Raw genomic sequence first — 17,333 nt, 5'->3', positions numbered from 1 at the left:
AGATATATAATATATATAGATGATGCAGCACACTGGCCTGAGCCTGAGCAGTGCACACAGATATGGTATGTGACTGAGTCACTGTGTGCTGTGTATCGCTTTTTTCAGGCAGAGAACGGATTATAAATAAAAGTGGTGGTCACTGGTCACTATCAGCAAAACTCTGCACTGTACACTACTGAGTACTCCTAATGCTCCCCAAAATTAGTAAATCAAGTGTCTCTCTAATCTATTCTAATTCTAAACGGAGAGGACGCCAGCCACGTCCTCTCCCTATCAATCTCAATGCACGTGTGAAAATGGCGGCGACGCGCGGCTCCTTATATAGAATCCGAGTCTCGCGATAGAATCCGAGCCTCGCGAGAATCCGACAGCGTCATGATGACGTTCGGGCGCGCTCGGGTTATCCGAGCAAGGCGGGAAGATCCGAGTCGCTCGGACCCGTGAAAAAAAACATGAAGTTCTGGCGGGTTCGGATTCAGAGAAACCGAACCCGCTCATCTCTAAGAATTACCCCCATGGTTTTGCCCAACTGCTAACAAAATTCCTGCTGCGATCAACTTGGAATTATCCCCTTGTTCATGCCGTTGACTGGACTTCTGTTAAATGCCATGTTGTATGGCGTGTTGAGGTGTGAGCTGGTATGTATCTCACCATAGTTTAACAATAAATCCTTTTCCTTGAAATGTCCGTCTCCCTGGGCACAGTTCCTATAACTGGAGTCTGGAGGAGGGGCATAGAGGGAGGAGCCAGTTCACACCCCTTCAAAGTCTTAAAGTGTCCATGTCTCCTGCGGATCCCGTCTATACCCCATGGTTCTTGAAGTGTCCCCAGCATCCTCTACGGACTAAGAGAAAAGGATTTACCGGTAGGTATTAAAATCCTATTTTCTGTTGTAAAGAAATGTAGCCTTAGCAATGTGCCTCAGGTAACACTCTCCACAATATTATAGGTCTTTCACAGTTCATGGATGACCAAACAATGCTCCAAGGCCATAGGAAGCATTTTCCAAGCTTACAATATAGGTATTGTATACAGCTCTGCATTGACTACCTCATATCCTGATATTGGTTTATCTGTGTCAGTGAGTTTCTATTTCAGTCTGGTTACCAACCCCTGAAGACCATTATGGGCTTTTCACTAGATTCCACATAATCAGTACAATTACCCAGCTCAGCATTTCCAGATTTCAATTTGCTATAGGAGGGGCACATCACTGAAGCTACTGGATGTCAGAATTCAGTGCAGCTAGAACAAGGACTGTTCACTGCATTAGAAATTGGTGTGCCCTGTGTTGGGGAATTAGAGACATACTGCATATCCTGTTAGTGGATCAGTGTGGTTATCAGATTTGTTATTAGTGGCCAAAGCTGTGCAATGTTTTAAAAATGGAACAGATGGGAGTCATGGGACCACTTTTTTGTGTTTCTTATTTTTTTGGGTTACTCTGAATGGCCAGTGTTTTTACGCTGCTGGGGCCACTGAAACTTGATACAAGAATACAGCCACTGGCCTCGACATGCTCAGAAAACAGGGCCGACACTTCTCTGTTTTCTGGAACCGTGTCCATCGCTGTCCTTTTTCTGACTCCAAATGGCCACAGCATGTCGATCATGCTGTGGCTTAGGGGACACTGTGCCTGTCACAGCAGACAGAGATCTGTACATGCGCAGCACACGTCCCAAGCATACGCAAATAGAAAAATATTGATGATGTACATTAACCATCGGGTTTGCATACATCCCTGAATTAGGCCCTAAATTGGAGACTACTTCATATATTAGGAGTCTTCTTGTATTGAAGATCATTAATTATTATTTCCTGTGAAAGGAAATCTAATGTTTCCAAATGTAGATAAAAAGATAACGACACATAATTACATTTAGCTAATATCCTTCACTGAGTACCTATTTCAGCCCATGGAAGTTGTGGAAATCATATTGAGGAAAATAAACTAATTTCACAATCAATGCCGTATTTTGTGCTCATCTGCCCATACAGTATGACTCTCTAAGCACAGGAGCAGGAGTGCACAGATCAGGAATTCTAATGCCATACTCCTAGTTCTAGCAAAAAGTTGCACAGTCTGATGGAAGGAGTTGAAGGAGTGTGGATTAGGTGTATTTGGTATCCAGTTGATCGGTTGACCAGTATTAGGTCAACAGTCAATACAGTAGGTCGACCCCATACGGTTGATATGCATTAGATTAACTGGTACAAAAGGTTGACGTAGTCAAAATGTCAACATGTAAAGGTTGACAGTACTTAAGGTCGACAGGTACAAAATCTCGACAGGTTCAAATGGTTGACATAATAATGGTCGACACACATATAATCAACACAAACGTTTTCCCCAACTTTTCCATCCTTTACCATCCAAGTGGACTACTACTGGGAATAGTAAACGAGCATAGCAAGCCACGCAAGGGGACTCAGTACACTATTTGGGGTTACATGTCTTTTAATGTTGAAAATGAGGGGGGAAAAACCCTTGTCCACCTTTCTGTGTTGACCATTTCCATGTCGACATTTTCAAGTGTCTACCTTTACATGTCGACCTACTGACCCTGCTAAAGTTTTGAGCTTGTCGACCAGTTAAATGTCGACCATATGGGGTTGACCTATTGATTGTCAACCTTATACTGGTCAACCCAGTGATCCACACTAGGTGTATTTAAGCACCTACTTTTACACTTACATGAGACTGTTTACTGTAATAAGATTATTTTACTAAATTACTGGTTACAGAGAGTGATATTTCCACTACTTGGAGGTGCTGCAGATCAGGTCTGAGATGCATCTTGCACTTTCCTGTTGCACTTGTCTACAAAGCACTTTTTTACAGTAAGTGCACTAAACTGCAACCATACAAAAGAGACACATATAACAAAGATACTGCTGATGTCTACTCGCCATTGTGGGTAGTTATGAAAAGAGCATTAGTAAATATCAACTAAATAATATATATGCTATGGGTATACAGTACATTCTACATTCAAGATACCGGCTGTCGGCATTCCAACAGCCGAAATCCAGACACCCATCAGAACACCAACGCTGGAAACCAGAACAGGTCAGGATCCCGACACCAGAATCCCAAAGGTAAGTATAGCCGGGACGGTTAGGGTGTAGCTGTGGGGGGTAGGGGTTAGGTTTAGGCACAACTGCTGGGGGGCCTAGGGTTATGCTGCAGCAGGTGGTAGGTTTAGTCACTTAAGGGGAGCGTTAAGGTTAGGCTTTGGAGGGGGGGTGAGGGATAGGCACTAAAGTGGAGGTTACAGTTATGCACTGATGGGGGAGGTTAGGGTTAGGCCGTGGTAAGGGAGGGTTAGGGGTTGGGGCGGATTTAAATACCTTGCCCCTGTCAGGATCCTGGCCATTGGATGCCGGCGTCAGTATTGTGACCACTGGCATCCCGTCCCATGCTATGGTTTAATTGCATTTGTATTCTTTCTAACAAATTCAACCACAACATACTGTATTAAAGCTACTGTACCTAATTTCTTTACTGTGTGAAACAAGCACCTATGCATCTTATGGCATCTACCAAACATGTACTGATCATTCATTTAACCGTATCTGTGTACTCTGCCGCACAGTAGATATCACTGACTGCATTCTTAGCAGCATTTCACTCATAAAAGTGCATTTTATGTGTAGTGCAGAGTTCAAGCCCTGCAGCATGATCGTAGACTGCTCTCTCTGGTACATGTCAGCCACTGTTTGTGATATTCTTGTGCTCACCCCCTGCATCTTCAATAAGCTTTTGTCATTCGCCTCTTCTGGGATTTGACCTATTATGTCTTTGTTCACAGGCAGCTGTTCTTCACATCAGTCAGTGGTTCTGTAACCCTTTCACTTGCTAGTCCTCCAAGATCTCCTGGATGCTGATTACGATATTGACCTCACATGTACCCCTGTAGCCAATCTGATGAAATTGGCTCCTAATATAAACCAATAACCTTATCATGGGTGTAGTACGGTATGCCAGCAGCCGGGCTCCCGGTGACCAGCATACCGGCGCCGGAATCCTGACCGCCGGCATACCGACAGCTGGGCGAGCGCAAATGAGCCCCTTGCGGGCTCACTGTGCTCGCCACGCTGTGGGCACGGTGGCGCGCTATCTATTCTCCATCCAGGGGGGTCATCGACCCCCAAGAGGGAGAAAAGCTGTCGGTATGCCGGCTGTTGGGATTTCGGCGCCGGTATACTGTGCGCCAGGATCCCGACAGCCGGCAAACTGAAGACCACCCCCTTTTCACACCTTATAATTGTGGCATGTTACATCCCTGTACAAATGTGCATTACATTTCCTTGCTGTTGTGACTTTTGTGTTTTTTAATCTGTTTGCCCAATATCTCAGCTCCTATTTTGTGCATTTGTACCTCTCTGTCTCTTATAGTTACATCCTCATGTGGGATTCTGTTGGGATCCATCAACTATGCTTACCTTGCCACAGGCTCCAGATTCTGAGCCTAATTCACTATGGTTCGCTACTGTGGATGAAATAGCAATTTTCACAAACCTGCTAATGCTAAAAATTGCATGTGAAGAGCCGCCCAGAAAGGATAAGATGCCCACCGATGCGTTTGCAAATCGCAATGCATATGCAAAAAACAAGCACAATAAACAGTTCCGACTGGCCTTTGCCTACTGAAATAGGTGTGAATGCAGTTGCAGTCGCTCCGTATACCATGTTTTTTAATGCAGCGTTCGCAGATGACGTCAGGTACACACCACGAAAACAGCCATGGCACGTTTGCGTATTTTCAACCATTCCCCACAAATGCCATGTTACCACCCACAAACGGTCACTTCCTGTCAATCAAATTGTGTTCTCTTTACAATTAGTCTGCATACGCAGAGCGATCGCATATTGACCTTTGCGTACGCAATAATAATTCACTGCAAGCAATCTCACATTTGCAAACGTTAGTAAATCAGGCCCTCTGTGCAGTTATCTCATGAAGACTGATGGGACCAACTGATGGACATTTAAGTGTGCACCATAAAATAATCTTCTCCAGCCACTAGAGGCACAATAAATCCATTCTCCAGTTTTGGACATGGAAGTAAGTGGGAAATACTTGACTGCTGTTTCTAAATCAGAGTCACTCGCAACATGATTTATTAGTTTATTATTTTTCTAACACAGTAAAGTTAATACTATATGGCAAGAAAAAAAAAGTTGGAATTATCTTAATTTTGGCATAACTTAGTGATATAAAATTCTGAGAAAACATCTGAATGCTTTTTTATTGTTATACAGTACTGTACAAAATTCTGATTTCACTTAGTCTAACAATTGCATTTTCTTAATGCCACCATTTAACTAAAGAGTTTCTAGTAAATACCAGTGACGTGCAGTGGGGTGAGGCAGAGCCTTTCTTGTCATACTAACATATATGCCAGAGTTTTGACTATATAAAGTATATGAAAAATACAAAGAATATATTAGAAATATCTCCATTGTATTATTCTAATCAATTTTATAGTCAAAACTCTGGAGTAATAAGTCTGTGGCAGTTGAGGCAGTGTCTCTCCTGGGTGTGGATCATTTGGTCGACCCTGTCTATGTCGACAGTCACTAGGTTGACCACTGAAGGTCAACAGTAAGTAGGTCAACACTGACTGAAGGTCGACAAAGTTTTTGAGGTGTTCCCTGACCCGATTTTCATCTGAGACCACCGACAGTTGAAACGCGTCTTTTTGTCATGCTTCGAGCACGGTGGCTTGCTACAATCGCCAAAAGGATTATAACCAACTCTATGCCCACTTGGATAGAGGAGGGATGAAAAGGTACTGAAACCCCCTCCAAAAAAACAACAACTGTGTCAACCTTTTGTGTGTTGACCTTGCCCATGTCGACCTAATGACCACATCGACCTTCCATACGTGTTGACCTAGTCATGTGTCAACCTACTTACTGTCAACCGTCGGTGGTCGTCCTAGACAGGGTCGACCTAAAAAACGGATACCGTCTCCCCTGCCTACCCTTTCCACACATCTCAGATCAAAGCTCACCAAATTTCCAGCAGTATAGACTGCTACACCTATGTATAATTTCAACATGAACAATTTTGGCTCATATATTGTGTGTAAATCTGGCTCTAGCCAGTGCCTCCTCAGCCATTAACCTCACCACAAGTCCCTGGTAAATACTGTTAAGTTCAATTAACTTACAGGAAGAAAAAGAAATACCTTAAATACAGAAATGTTCAGGCTGCTGCAACCTCTAATCGTGTGTGTGTTAAACCTCTATGAAATGCGTACACGTTGCATAAGCACGCCGTCACGCTGTAAGCACAAAATAGCTACACGTGCGGCCGAATACACTTTAACCCCTAACAGGAAAGGAATGCGACACCAATTGTATATGTTATGTTGTGGTCCAACGCAGCAACACATATTTACTTAAAAGGGGGTTCACAGAGAAATACAATAATACAAGAGAAAAAGGCTACAACCAATGATACATACATTTGTTCACCTGCGCAACCCGGTTTCCCTGTCCTCAGTCAATCTGGATAGATGACCTTCAGAGAATAGACTGAGATCGGCCAGGAGGCTTGGTTTTTATACAATGGTCCAAAGCATGAAACAAAGGAAACTGTAATCTCTTCATCCATAGGTTAAAGGGCTGGTCATTTACAGTACATGAGGGGTCATAGGTCGGTTTGAACAGGTGGGCGATGCCTGGTCCAGGTGCACTTGCAGATGTCCTCCACTGGGTTCCCGCCGAATATCAAGAGTACAGTAAATACAGTGTAATATTAATATTGTAGTCCTGTGCATATCTACCATCGGAATATTGCCCATTGAAATACTGTACAACTGGATACCAAACACCACCTCCTAACCTAATTCTGTCCCCTCATATCCTGTAAAGTTGAATATCTCTATTGTTCCATTTCTAAAGTAAATGTAACTTGCTGGTGTGGTGTGTGTGGGCTATGTGTAAATTATGCACTACATGGATGAAATGTCAGTTATGTCAGAATGCGTATGCTACTGTATTTACTCATACCATGCGCTAATATGCAGGAACTCGTGAGCCAATGTACGCAGCATGCGGGCATGTGCACGCACGGCAGAACAAGCACACGCACGGAGGCGACTCTGTGTGGTGTTTGTACTTGACGCATGTGGGTATAATATTTTCGACTTCGGCAATACACTTATTTCAAACAAATTACGTCCATGGAGATAAATATTTTGTCCCCAGTTTTGGTCAGGACTGACATTCACTCAGGTAAAGTACTGTACTGTATATGAAATTCTTGAAAACAATATGAATCATATGAATGAATAAATCATAGTAGACTGACACAGGACACTACAAATGAATGAAAAATTCTATTTAGCGAAGAATGTGCAAATGTATCTATCCAGAATCCAGTACATAAACATAGTGACACAATTAGTTATTGCATTTATAAACTGCATTTTAAATATTACAGATCAGCTACAGAACAGAGCAGCTACAGTAGAATACTGCACAGGTATTACCTAAGGGAAGCATTTATTGTATAGGGCTTTAATTTTTCATGTCAGTCTAATGAAGAAACAGTATTATTTTACCCATGTGTACTGTTCCCTAAGGATGGAATCAGTACAGCTTTAAAAAGCGATTCAACATGGAGCTTAAAGAATCCATAAGAGGCAGGGCCGTCTCAACGGCAGTGTAGGCCCCTAGGCAAAGCAATGCACTGGGGCCCCTACCCATCCTCTAGCACAGCGGTTCCCAACCGGTGGTACGTACGCGCTGGACTGCACAAGGGTTCTCGTAGTCAAAGCCGGTAATGGCAGCACTACGTGACCCGGCGCATGCGCTGTCGCGGCCGTGCTTAGAGGACGCCGTCACGCCAGACACTGGGTCACACCGCCGTGGCTGGATGTAGGAGCCCTCGTCTCCTGCACCCGCGGTGCTGCTCACTCCTCTCCTCTGGCTGCCCTGCACCTCGGCCCACCACCGCCACCAGCCGGCGTAGACGTCACCACTGCAGCTGGGTGTGCTCTGTGTGTGTGTCTCGCTCCCTCCCGCACGAGATTAGAGAGAGCAGGCTGGGGCTAAGAAGGTGGAGCCCGTGCTGAGTGTGTCAATGTTGCTGTGGGAGAGCGGGGCCAGGTACGCAGCCTGTGTAATTGGCATCGTTCTGTCTCTCTATGCCTTCCACGCGGAGAGGGAGAAGGAAAGGGACCCCGGATACCAGGCCATAAGTGACCTTAACCACTGGGTCTGCTGCTCCACAGTCCTTCCCTCCAGTTACCAGTCCAGGAGCTTCCATACAGCAGGTGTAGGCATGCAGGGAGAGGGCTGGCCGTGCCGGGGGCTGTGTGCTGTGGGCACAGTAAGGTGGGAGATGTGTAATTCATTCATTGCCCCTGTCACAGTGATGCCACCTCCGGGGGATGGTGGTGCCAGTGATGGCTCCAGGGAGTGTATCCGCCGGGCACATAGGGCTCACGGTGCTGTATTCTCTGTCACGGCGCACCCAAAAAATGGGTGTGGCCAAATGCCACAGGAAAATGGGGGCGTGATACACACATGGGGGGGCCAGATACACATATGACCAAAATAGTGCCAGATACACGTTGCCCCACAGTGCCAGATATACATTGTCCCACAGTGCCAGATATACATTGTCCCACAGTGCCAGATATACATTGCCCCACAGTGCCAAATACACAAATGCCCCCCAGTGCCAGATATACATTGCCCCACATTGCCAGATACATAAATGCCCCCACAGTGCCAGATATACATTGCCCCACAGTGCCAGATACACAAATGCCCCCACAGTGCCAGACACACAAATGCCCCCAAAGTGCCAGATATACATTGCCCCCAGTGCCAGATATACAAATGCCCCTACAGTGCCAGATATACATTGCCCCAGAGTTCCCCCCCCCCTCCCCTGCTCACCACTGCCTCAGTCTGTTGCTGCTATGTGAGGGGAGGAGAGCACAGTGCAGCGCCTCTCCTGCCCCTCAATGCTCGTGAAGTTCAGTATCTCTGGCGGCGGGTATCTCAAATGCTCGCGGACTGGCAGCCAATCAGGAGCCGCGGCTGCCAGTCCGTGAGCTCTGATTGGCTAGCAAACTGGTGCCTTATTGATATTCACCCCGCCGCAGCCGCCGGAGACCGGACATCACAGAGAATTGAGGGGCAGGGGAGGCGCTACGCTCTCTTTCCCTCACCCAGCAGCCAGCGGGATGCAGGTGTGGTGAACGGCCCAGCGGTATGGCGTACCGGCTGGGAATTTCTTACCAGTACACCGTACCGCCCCGTACCGCCATACTTACTGTGGGCCACGTCGCCAATCATTTGGATTGCTGGCTGTTGGTGTGTCACCAGGATACAGGCATGTGTGTGACTGCATGCTACATGCTGGTCCAAAGGTTGCCTGTAGATGTGGTGCTGCGTGCTACAGTACAGGATCCCCTGCTGTATACTCTCTGTGTGATTGCTGTGTGACAGCTCCCAGTCCATCACTGTCACCTGCATTCCACATAGCAGCACTCAGCAGTGGCAGCAGCCCATAGGTGTGCTATAAAGTCTTGCTGAGAGGGTGCTGCACCCCCGGGCACAGGATGGTGGCTGCCTGTACTTTTGTGTAGGGACTGGTGCTGGAAGTCATCGTTATGCATATGCCTGGTCTGCAACTCTGCCATAGAAGGCAATGTACTGTATATACACCTGAGCTGCTGAAACTTTATTCAAAGTTATTGTGTAAAGGCCAGTGTTTTACTGAGATTGCTGTGCCTCGTGTGAACTGCTAGAGAAGAAACGTATGGTACTTAAACCAACAAACATGTAATTTACAAATAAAGGCAATTTGGTGCTTAGAAAGCTTATTTACATGTAGTTTAATAAAACAAAAAGTTCATAAGAGATCTCCAGTATGAGTCTCATGTGTGTGTGTGTGTGTGTGTGTGTGTGTGTGTGTGTGTGTGTGTGTGTGTGTGTGTGTGTGTGTGTGTGTGTGTGTGTGTATATATATATATATATATATACTCACACACACTCAGATAGGCAGCACTCTCTAGTATGCACATTACAAGTAAAGGTGCCACAAGCTGCGTGCTGTCAACATTTGTGACATTTAATTACTGTACATCATTTGTCAAAAGGGGTGATTTATGAGACAAAAGGGTACTCAAAAATAAAAAGCCTAATCAAGGGATACAGGAGAGAAAAAGGTTGGGAACCGCTGCTCTAGCAGTGGGGTAGAGGGTGCTCTCAGCGGGAGGTTTGATGCCCCGCAGGCAGTAGGGGGTGTTCTATATTCCGCTCAGCATGTATGACCTAGAGCAGTAATTTCTGGTAATTACTCCTTTACTGCACAGATGGTGGGAGATAAGGTTACAGGTAGAACTGTAGAAGGGGGCATTGGTCTGAATGAAGGGGCCCCGGTACATGACTTCCAGGGTGGTAGGGGGTATTTAATACGCAGGGGAGGGGTGGATCGTGGAGTGGCTGTAATATTCATCATTTTCTGGTGGGAGGGCTTGACTGCAGATATCTCCAGTTCCTGGAAATAGATTTCTTAGCTTTCAATGTGATAAAAAAAAAAAAAAAAACTAGAGACTTCCACCTTTCAGAAGATACTGTAGACTTGGGGATCAGAGTTCAGGAGCAAGAGCAATCAACCTGATGGAAATATAAAACTGTATATTAGGCGTGTGGAGTTGGAGCAGGGACCAGCTGCTGGAAAGCTGATTTCTCTAGTTCTGGGCATAGCAGAGACAAGCTGCCAGTGTCTACCGAAAGGGGAGAGTCCCAGCTTTTGAAGTATACCCTCAGAAAAACTATAAGTTAGACAGAACCTGAGATATCTGGCCGAGAAAGGCAATTAACAGGCTCGGATGGGGATCACTGCTTTAAAGTCAGATATCTCTGGTTCCCCAGTCCGATTTTTAAAAATCTGGTACCCCTGGAAAAAAGGGAACCCTCAGCTATCAGACTAGGGCCCTTATACTCCTGGGGCCCTTGGGCAAGTGGCCATTGAGCACATATGAAAAGACGGCCCTGATAAGAGGGAATGTGGTGCTATAATAATTGAGAGGAAAGCTTGACTCATTCAGTCACTGAGATTAATTACAGCTAGCCTTCCAAGATTTCACCTCATTTAGCAATATTTTAATTAATTTAATAGAGCAATCCTTTAGGTGATAACATCAAATCCACAAGTTATATTGCTACCATTTCTGTAATGGAAGTGAGTCTATAGCAGTAAAGGCGAATGAATGAGGGTGAATAATGGATCAGAGTGCAAGGTCAAAAATGTTTTGTTTGCTTGTTTGTTTATTTATTTATTTAATAATGGAACCTAGATATACAGTATCATGCTGTATACAAAGACCATGTCAGCAAAGTCCACATTGGCGGTATAATTCTGGGGCAGCATATTTCTGAAGATAAGGTTCTAGCAACATTTGCTCAGCTGTTATGTTAAAGTCATAGACAAAGCTAATACTATGCTGGGATTTAGGAGAGGTTTACTTTCCTATAACACAGACAGGAGGTCAACAGGGATTCACTGAAAACTAGCCATGGTTCAAATTCGGACAAATTAATTCACACCTGATCACACGTTAGATTTTTTCGGTGCGCTGCGATCAGGTCAGAACTGCGCATGCATATGCACCACAGTGCGCAGGCGCGTCGTATTGGTGCAAAGTGTATCGCAGCTGTGCGATGGATTTTACGAAGAATCCATTCGCACAGCCAATCGCAAGGAGATTGACAGGAAGTGGGCGTTTGTGGGTGTCAACTGACCGTTTTCTGGGAGTGTTTGGAAAAACGCAGGCGTGTCCAAGTGTTTGCAGGGCGGGTGTCTGACGTCAATTCCGGGACCTGACAGGCTGAAGTGATTGCAGCGGCTAAGTTCTGGGTAACTCAGAAACTGCACAAAACTTTTTTGTAGTGCTCGCCTGCACATGCGTTCGCACACTTGCAAAGCAAAAATACACTCCCCCATAGGCGGCGACTATCTGATCGCAGCACTGCAAAAAATACTGTACCTAGCAAGCGATCAGGTCTGAATTGGGCCCATAGTGCCAGAGTCAATTTAGAGTAGCAGAACTGGATAATATCCAACATTGATTAGCAGCGTTGTAATATGCATGCAGGTGCTTTGTTATTATATGCCAGGTCTTCTAATTCATATTGTACGTAGTGTAAAGGGTTAATCAGAATCAGGATGCAGCGAGTCTTCCTCTGATAACAGACTGAGAGGTCTATTAATATGGGGGAGGCTGCAGTGCATTGACTTTCTCTGAAAAAACAAATATTCCCACACCCTCTTGTGCACGTTACCCTGGGTCATTGTAGACCATTATGCCAGGCACACGCTTGGCCTGCAGGCTTTTGTTATGTAGATGAGTCAGGCCTGGGAAGCAGCACTTGTCTTCTTTCCTCCTATATAAAAGGAGGGGGCAGTGGGTATAAAGGAACCGTGGGGAGGGAAAGGCTGGGGGATTGCCAAGCCCTTGTTTAAACGTCACAGACAGAGTGAAAGGAGACAAAACAAGATCCTATACTTTCCTACACATGCATACATAGTGCTACACACGTGTCACCCTCCCAGTGCCCTGCCACCCAATCCTAGTGTAGGGGTGGGATGAGGTGACCGCTCCAGCCTCGGTATTATTATTACTATTTCCTCCGCTATCCTGTACCTGCAGCAGCATCTCGCTATAATAACTGTGCACAGGGTGCTGCTGCCGCTCAGCCAGCGAGGGGAGGAGAAGGCACACAGCTGCTCCCCGCCCCCCGCTCTGGCCAGCTGCTGAGTGAGCGGGCTCCTCAGGTTCAGCAGTTGGACAGCTCCTGAGCTCCCAGCGGCACCGAGCAGCGCGGGCTGTGCCCCGTACCAGGACTATGGCCGGCGTGCAGCAGGGGGAGAAGCAGCTCTTCGAGAAGTTCTGGATGGGGACTTTTAAAGCCGTGGCCACCCCACGCAGGGAGAGCACCATCGTGGCCAGCATCACCTCTCGGAAGCCGCTGCCCAGGTAGGAGGACATGCGGGGTTACAGGGGAGATTGCTGCAGGTCCGTGCTTCATGGGCTGCAGTTGTTACTAGTGCACTTTATATGCGGCTTATACTGTCTGCAAGTGACCGGTAAGTTATCATGTCATCACCCAGGTAGCGGCTACTGTCACCTCAGCTCTGTCTCTTGGCTGGAAGGAACCTGGATATTGTAACCTCTGCTGTCTAGTAATTGTGTAATACTGTTGCAGCTTGCTATAGTGTTGGATAAATACAGGTGACCAGACTTCCTAGCATCCATTCACAGAACGGGCCTGACACGGAGTGACCCATCCCTAGTCCTGTGTGACAGTCTCTTTGTCCTGATCGTCTGCATGTGATTACTAGCAGCAGCATTCACACACGGGGGAGCCTCCAGTGCACCGGAGCCTATAGACGCCTGCATGGGTGTCAGTGAGTGAGCAGGATCTCCCGTAACTTTCCTTACCGTCTCTCCGTGCTCACACACCATCGCTTATCACTCATTGCTGCAGACAGTTTATGGGGATGTTTGTGTGGTTGCTAACTTTGGTCAATTATGAAGTCGCCAGGTTAGGTTAGCTCGGAGAAATAATAGGACAACGGTATATTATACATCTGCCCTGTACAGCACTGTATGTCGCTAATAAGTCACTTCATTGTGTATATGGGGACCTCAGCAGCTCCTTTAATACAGCGGCAAAACGTGCTCAGTGACAGGTGCTGCTCCAGCACCCCATATCAGGAGAATGGTTTCCTATTTATTACATCTTGAATACTGTGTATTGCGACGATATGTTTGATATTTATGTACAATTCGCAGATTTCCTCCATGCTGTGTAATCGGGACAGAGTAATCACATTATCTGGGGTTATACATTGTGGACATTTTCACTTAAGCAAACATAATGCAGCTTTTATTGATCTTGCATTCAATGTGCTGAATTTCTGCTTCTTTTTACTGAGATGGTGCCAGAATTGCATTCCATGTACTGTAGCTGGTTGCCTACCATATGCGCGCTGGTGCAGCTGCGGCTGTGCCACTGACTTAGCGTATTGGAAAGAAAATTAATTATTTAAACCAAATGTAAGTGTTTCTTTGCTCAGAGCTCATTACTTTCTTTTGTGTTTGCATTTGCAATGAAGCAGGCAGTTATATTTTGGTGCACTCTCCTCCACCAAGTAAATCAGGAAAATGAGTATGTGAAATGTGTAATGAAACATAAACCACATTATAAATGCTATGAAAATATTTACAATTAGTAGGTTCAGTGAAATTCATTTATAATGGAAGCAGAACAATTAAATATAAAGTCATGGGGTGGTGAGAAAGAGATAGAATATTGTGGGTTGGAGATGATGTGTGTATATTATAGTTCATGTGTATGTTTGTACACAATACTACTGTACATCATTAATGTACAGACACCAGCAGTGGGGATTAATAGGGATTTTGCTACAATTGCAGCAAGGAGCATGTTGTCAAGCCTTTAACAACCACATGGAGTAGAAATACATTTTAACACATTTCGCTTAAAATGTAGCTTCAGAAGTACTTAGGACCATATAGGACCTCCCCAATCACATCTAATATATGTGATCTTATTTTACTTCCATATATCTTCTTTTGTTTTTTACTTTCTTTTTAATTGTGAAACAGTGGTTATAGGCTCAGTTATACAAAATAACTGTTCTATGCCTTTATGTTTTATTGTTAACAAATATATTGCGAATCAAAACACTTTGGGAATGGTGGATAAAAGTTACTTTAACAGGGGAAATGTAGTTTGACAGGGCTAATTCCATAGATTCTTACTCATCCCCTAGTCAACTCAACAAATCTATCATTATGTAATGTTGCCAAGCAATAGAAAACTATACAGCAGTAGAGAACTGGTAATAAAAACATCTGATCCTGTCTGAATGAAATTACAACTGCAGCAGTATATGGGAAGTATTCAATGAATCTGCTAAAATAGGTGAAAAGTACAAATATTCCCAATTTTACTACTTTGGGGAATGACAAATTACTGTTCAACCCAGCGATTTGGGCACCCACCAGCAGTGACTGTGAAGTGATATTGGATGACCTCTTTTTTTCTCTTCACATTGAAAAATGTAATTATATACTTTTCTTCCAGTAAGTCTTGAACATTCTTCTATGTGATTACACTGCTGATTAGATAGCTCTATAGATTTTGCAGTTGGCTGGCACCCAATTGACAAGATGTTTGTCCCATAATGACTTAAGCTAAAGGGTGCTATACGCTGAAAAAGCTTATCTTCTGCCAGGAAAATTCACTGTATACCACAGGCATACTAAACATATGCCCATGTCTATGGAAACGAAAGTAAAATGTTCCCTTTCGCTAGAAAATAAACATATTCTTAACATGTACAGTATTTTTTTAATGTCTATCATAGTACAGAACCTTACCATTAATTATTGTCTTTCACTGGATAGAAATCTCCTAGGCTTTAGCATTATAATACACTCTGGCAATAACAATCATTAGCACAGTATGGGATAATTGGTCAGAATATTAAAACAATAATAATGTTTCTGAAGCACTGCTGGAAATGCAATTCTGTTTAAATATAGCCTTTACAGATAGGCGTACATGAAAAACTGCTTCACACTCATTGTCATGCATATATTAATATATTTTCAATATTTTTAGCTGCCAGTGGTTTAAATTCTATGTTACATTCTTAAGAAAATCCTAAAATAAGAAACTTAGGAGGTTATTACTGTAAGCAAAGTAATTGAATGTTCTGCGGCTGTGCATTTTATTCACACTACCTGTGGAAATCTCATCAGAACTGTTTTTCTGGAGGTAAAAGCGGTCACTGAAAAAAAAAATATTTGTGAAAAGGTCTTTCAAACTTCTACAATAGCTTTCAGTTCTGTAATCTTAGCACAAGATGACCCGAGAAATGGAAAAGACACATCTACGCTCCAGTAAATCAAGTATAGTACTTGGCAATGTTAGGACGGAGCAGCGTTAGAGGACACAGTGTTTCTAGATTATGCCAAACAAGAATACACTTTCTAGAAGTCATGACCACAAATGTCCCTTTATCTCTGGCTTTCATATGCACTGATTTACCCAAGGCAATTCTAGTTTCACCACTGGATATAATTGACTCAATGCTCATCTTCCAATAATTCAGAATGCTGGTGAACTTGGATTAATAGGGAAAACTGGAACTGATTTGACTAAGATAACTGTTATATTATGTTTAACTATTTCTTTGTGTAAAAAACCTATTATAGTGATATTGCAATACTGTACACTAGAAAATAAGGAAGTCTCATTTTTGAAGTTGAAGTTATTCTGTTGGGCAATAAGCAACATCAGAGTTAAGTAAAACACAAGCAATTTGCAATATTAAAAAATGGGTGAGAACTACAGAAGCAAACAAAAATAAAATAGAATTTAGCTAACAAATGGGGCTCTCAACCTGGCTATTTAATATTATATCAATAGTGAGGTGGATTTCTTACTGTGTACTTTCACCAGACTTAAAGATAAATAGATTGCATTAGGTGTTAAGAGTATACTGACACTTAAACACTTGTGTCTTCAGTAACCAGAATACTGTATAGAGATTTGCACCTACTTTATATTCATTTTATGCTACTACCATAAAACAGTGGTTTCCAAATTGGGCGCCGGGGTGCCCTGGGTTAGTGGTCCAGGACCAATTAAAAATATTTATGGTCAATGTAATAGGAATAAAACAGTGCTTGTGGCTTCCCATCATAAAGTCTGTGGAGAATCAGAAGCAAATCATGTTCTTCACAGTACAACTGAACCCACGGATGACATATAAACACAATTTACTTTAATAATAAGATTTTACTTACCGATAAATCTATTTCTCGGAGTCCGTAGTGGATGCTGGGGTTCCTGAAAGGACCATGGGGAATAGCGGCTCCGCAGGAGACAGGGCACAAAAAGTAAAGCTTTTTCCGATCAGGTGGTGTGCACTGGCTCCTCCCCCTATGACCCTCCTCCAGACTCCAGTTAGGTACTGTGCCCGGACGAGCGTACACAATAAGGGAGGATTTTGAATCCCGGGTAAGACTCATACCAGCCACACCAATCACACCGTACAACTTGTGATCTAAATCCAGTTAACAGTATGATAACAGCGGAGCCTCTGAAAGATGGCTTCCTACAACAATAACCCGAATAAGTTAACAATAACTATGTACAATTTATGCAGATAATCCGCACTTGGGATGGGCGCCCAGCATCCACTACGGACTCCGAGAAATAGATTTATCGGTAAGTAAAATCTTATTTTCTCTAT

The 17,333-nt window shown here is 44.1% G+C and overlaps 1 protein-coding gene and 1 long non-coding RNA gene across 2 annotated transcripts in view; both read left to right on the top strand.

Annotated features, from left to right (window-relative positions):
* LOC135057757 (uncharacterized) overlaps positions 1-5,186 on the top strand; it is a 116,182-nt gene extending 110,996 nt beyond the window's left edge. Inside the window, exon 3 of the long non-coding RNA XR_010244362.1 lies at positions 4,403-5,186. This is a non-coding gene — a long non-coding RNA (uncharacterized LOC135057757). The remainder of the gene's footprint in view (positions 1-4,402) is intronic.
* Positions 5,187-12,566: 7,380 nt separating this feature from the next.
* The window catches only part of SRRM4 (serine/arginine repetitive matrix 4), a 209,051-nt gene continuing 204,284 nt past the window's right edge, over positions 12,567-17,333 (top strand). The window contains exon 1 of the mRNA XM_063964311.1: positions 12,567-13,017. Coding sequence (XP_063820381.1) covers positions 12,887-13,017 — 131 coding nt within the window. The 5' untranslated portion in view covers positions 12,567-12,886. The remainder of the gene's footprint in view (positions 13,018-17,333) is intronic.

This window comes from Pseudophryne corroboree, chromosome 1 (genome assembly GCF_028390025.1).
Source record: "Pseudophryne corroboree isolate aPseCor3 chromosome 1, aPseCor3.hap2, whole genome shotgun sequence".
NCBI classification, from domain to species: domain Eukaryota; kingdom Metazoa; phylum Chordata; class Amphibia; order Anura; family Myobatrachidae; genus Pseudophryne; species Pseudophryne corroboree.
Note: the sequence above shows the minus strand (reverse complement) of the source record. Positions and strands in the feature narration are given on the sequence as shown.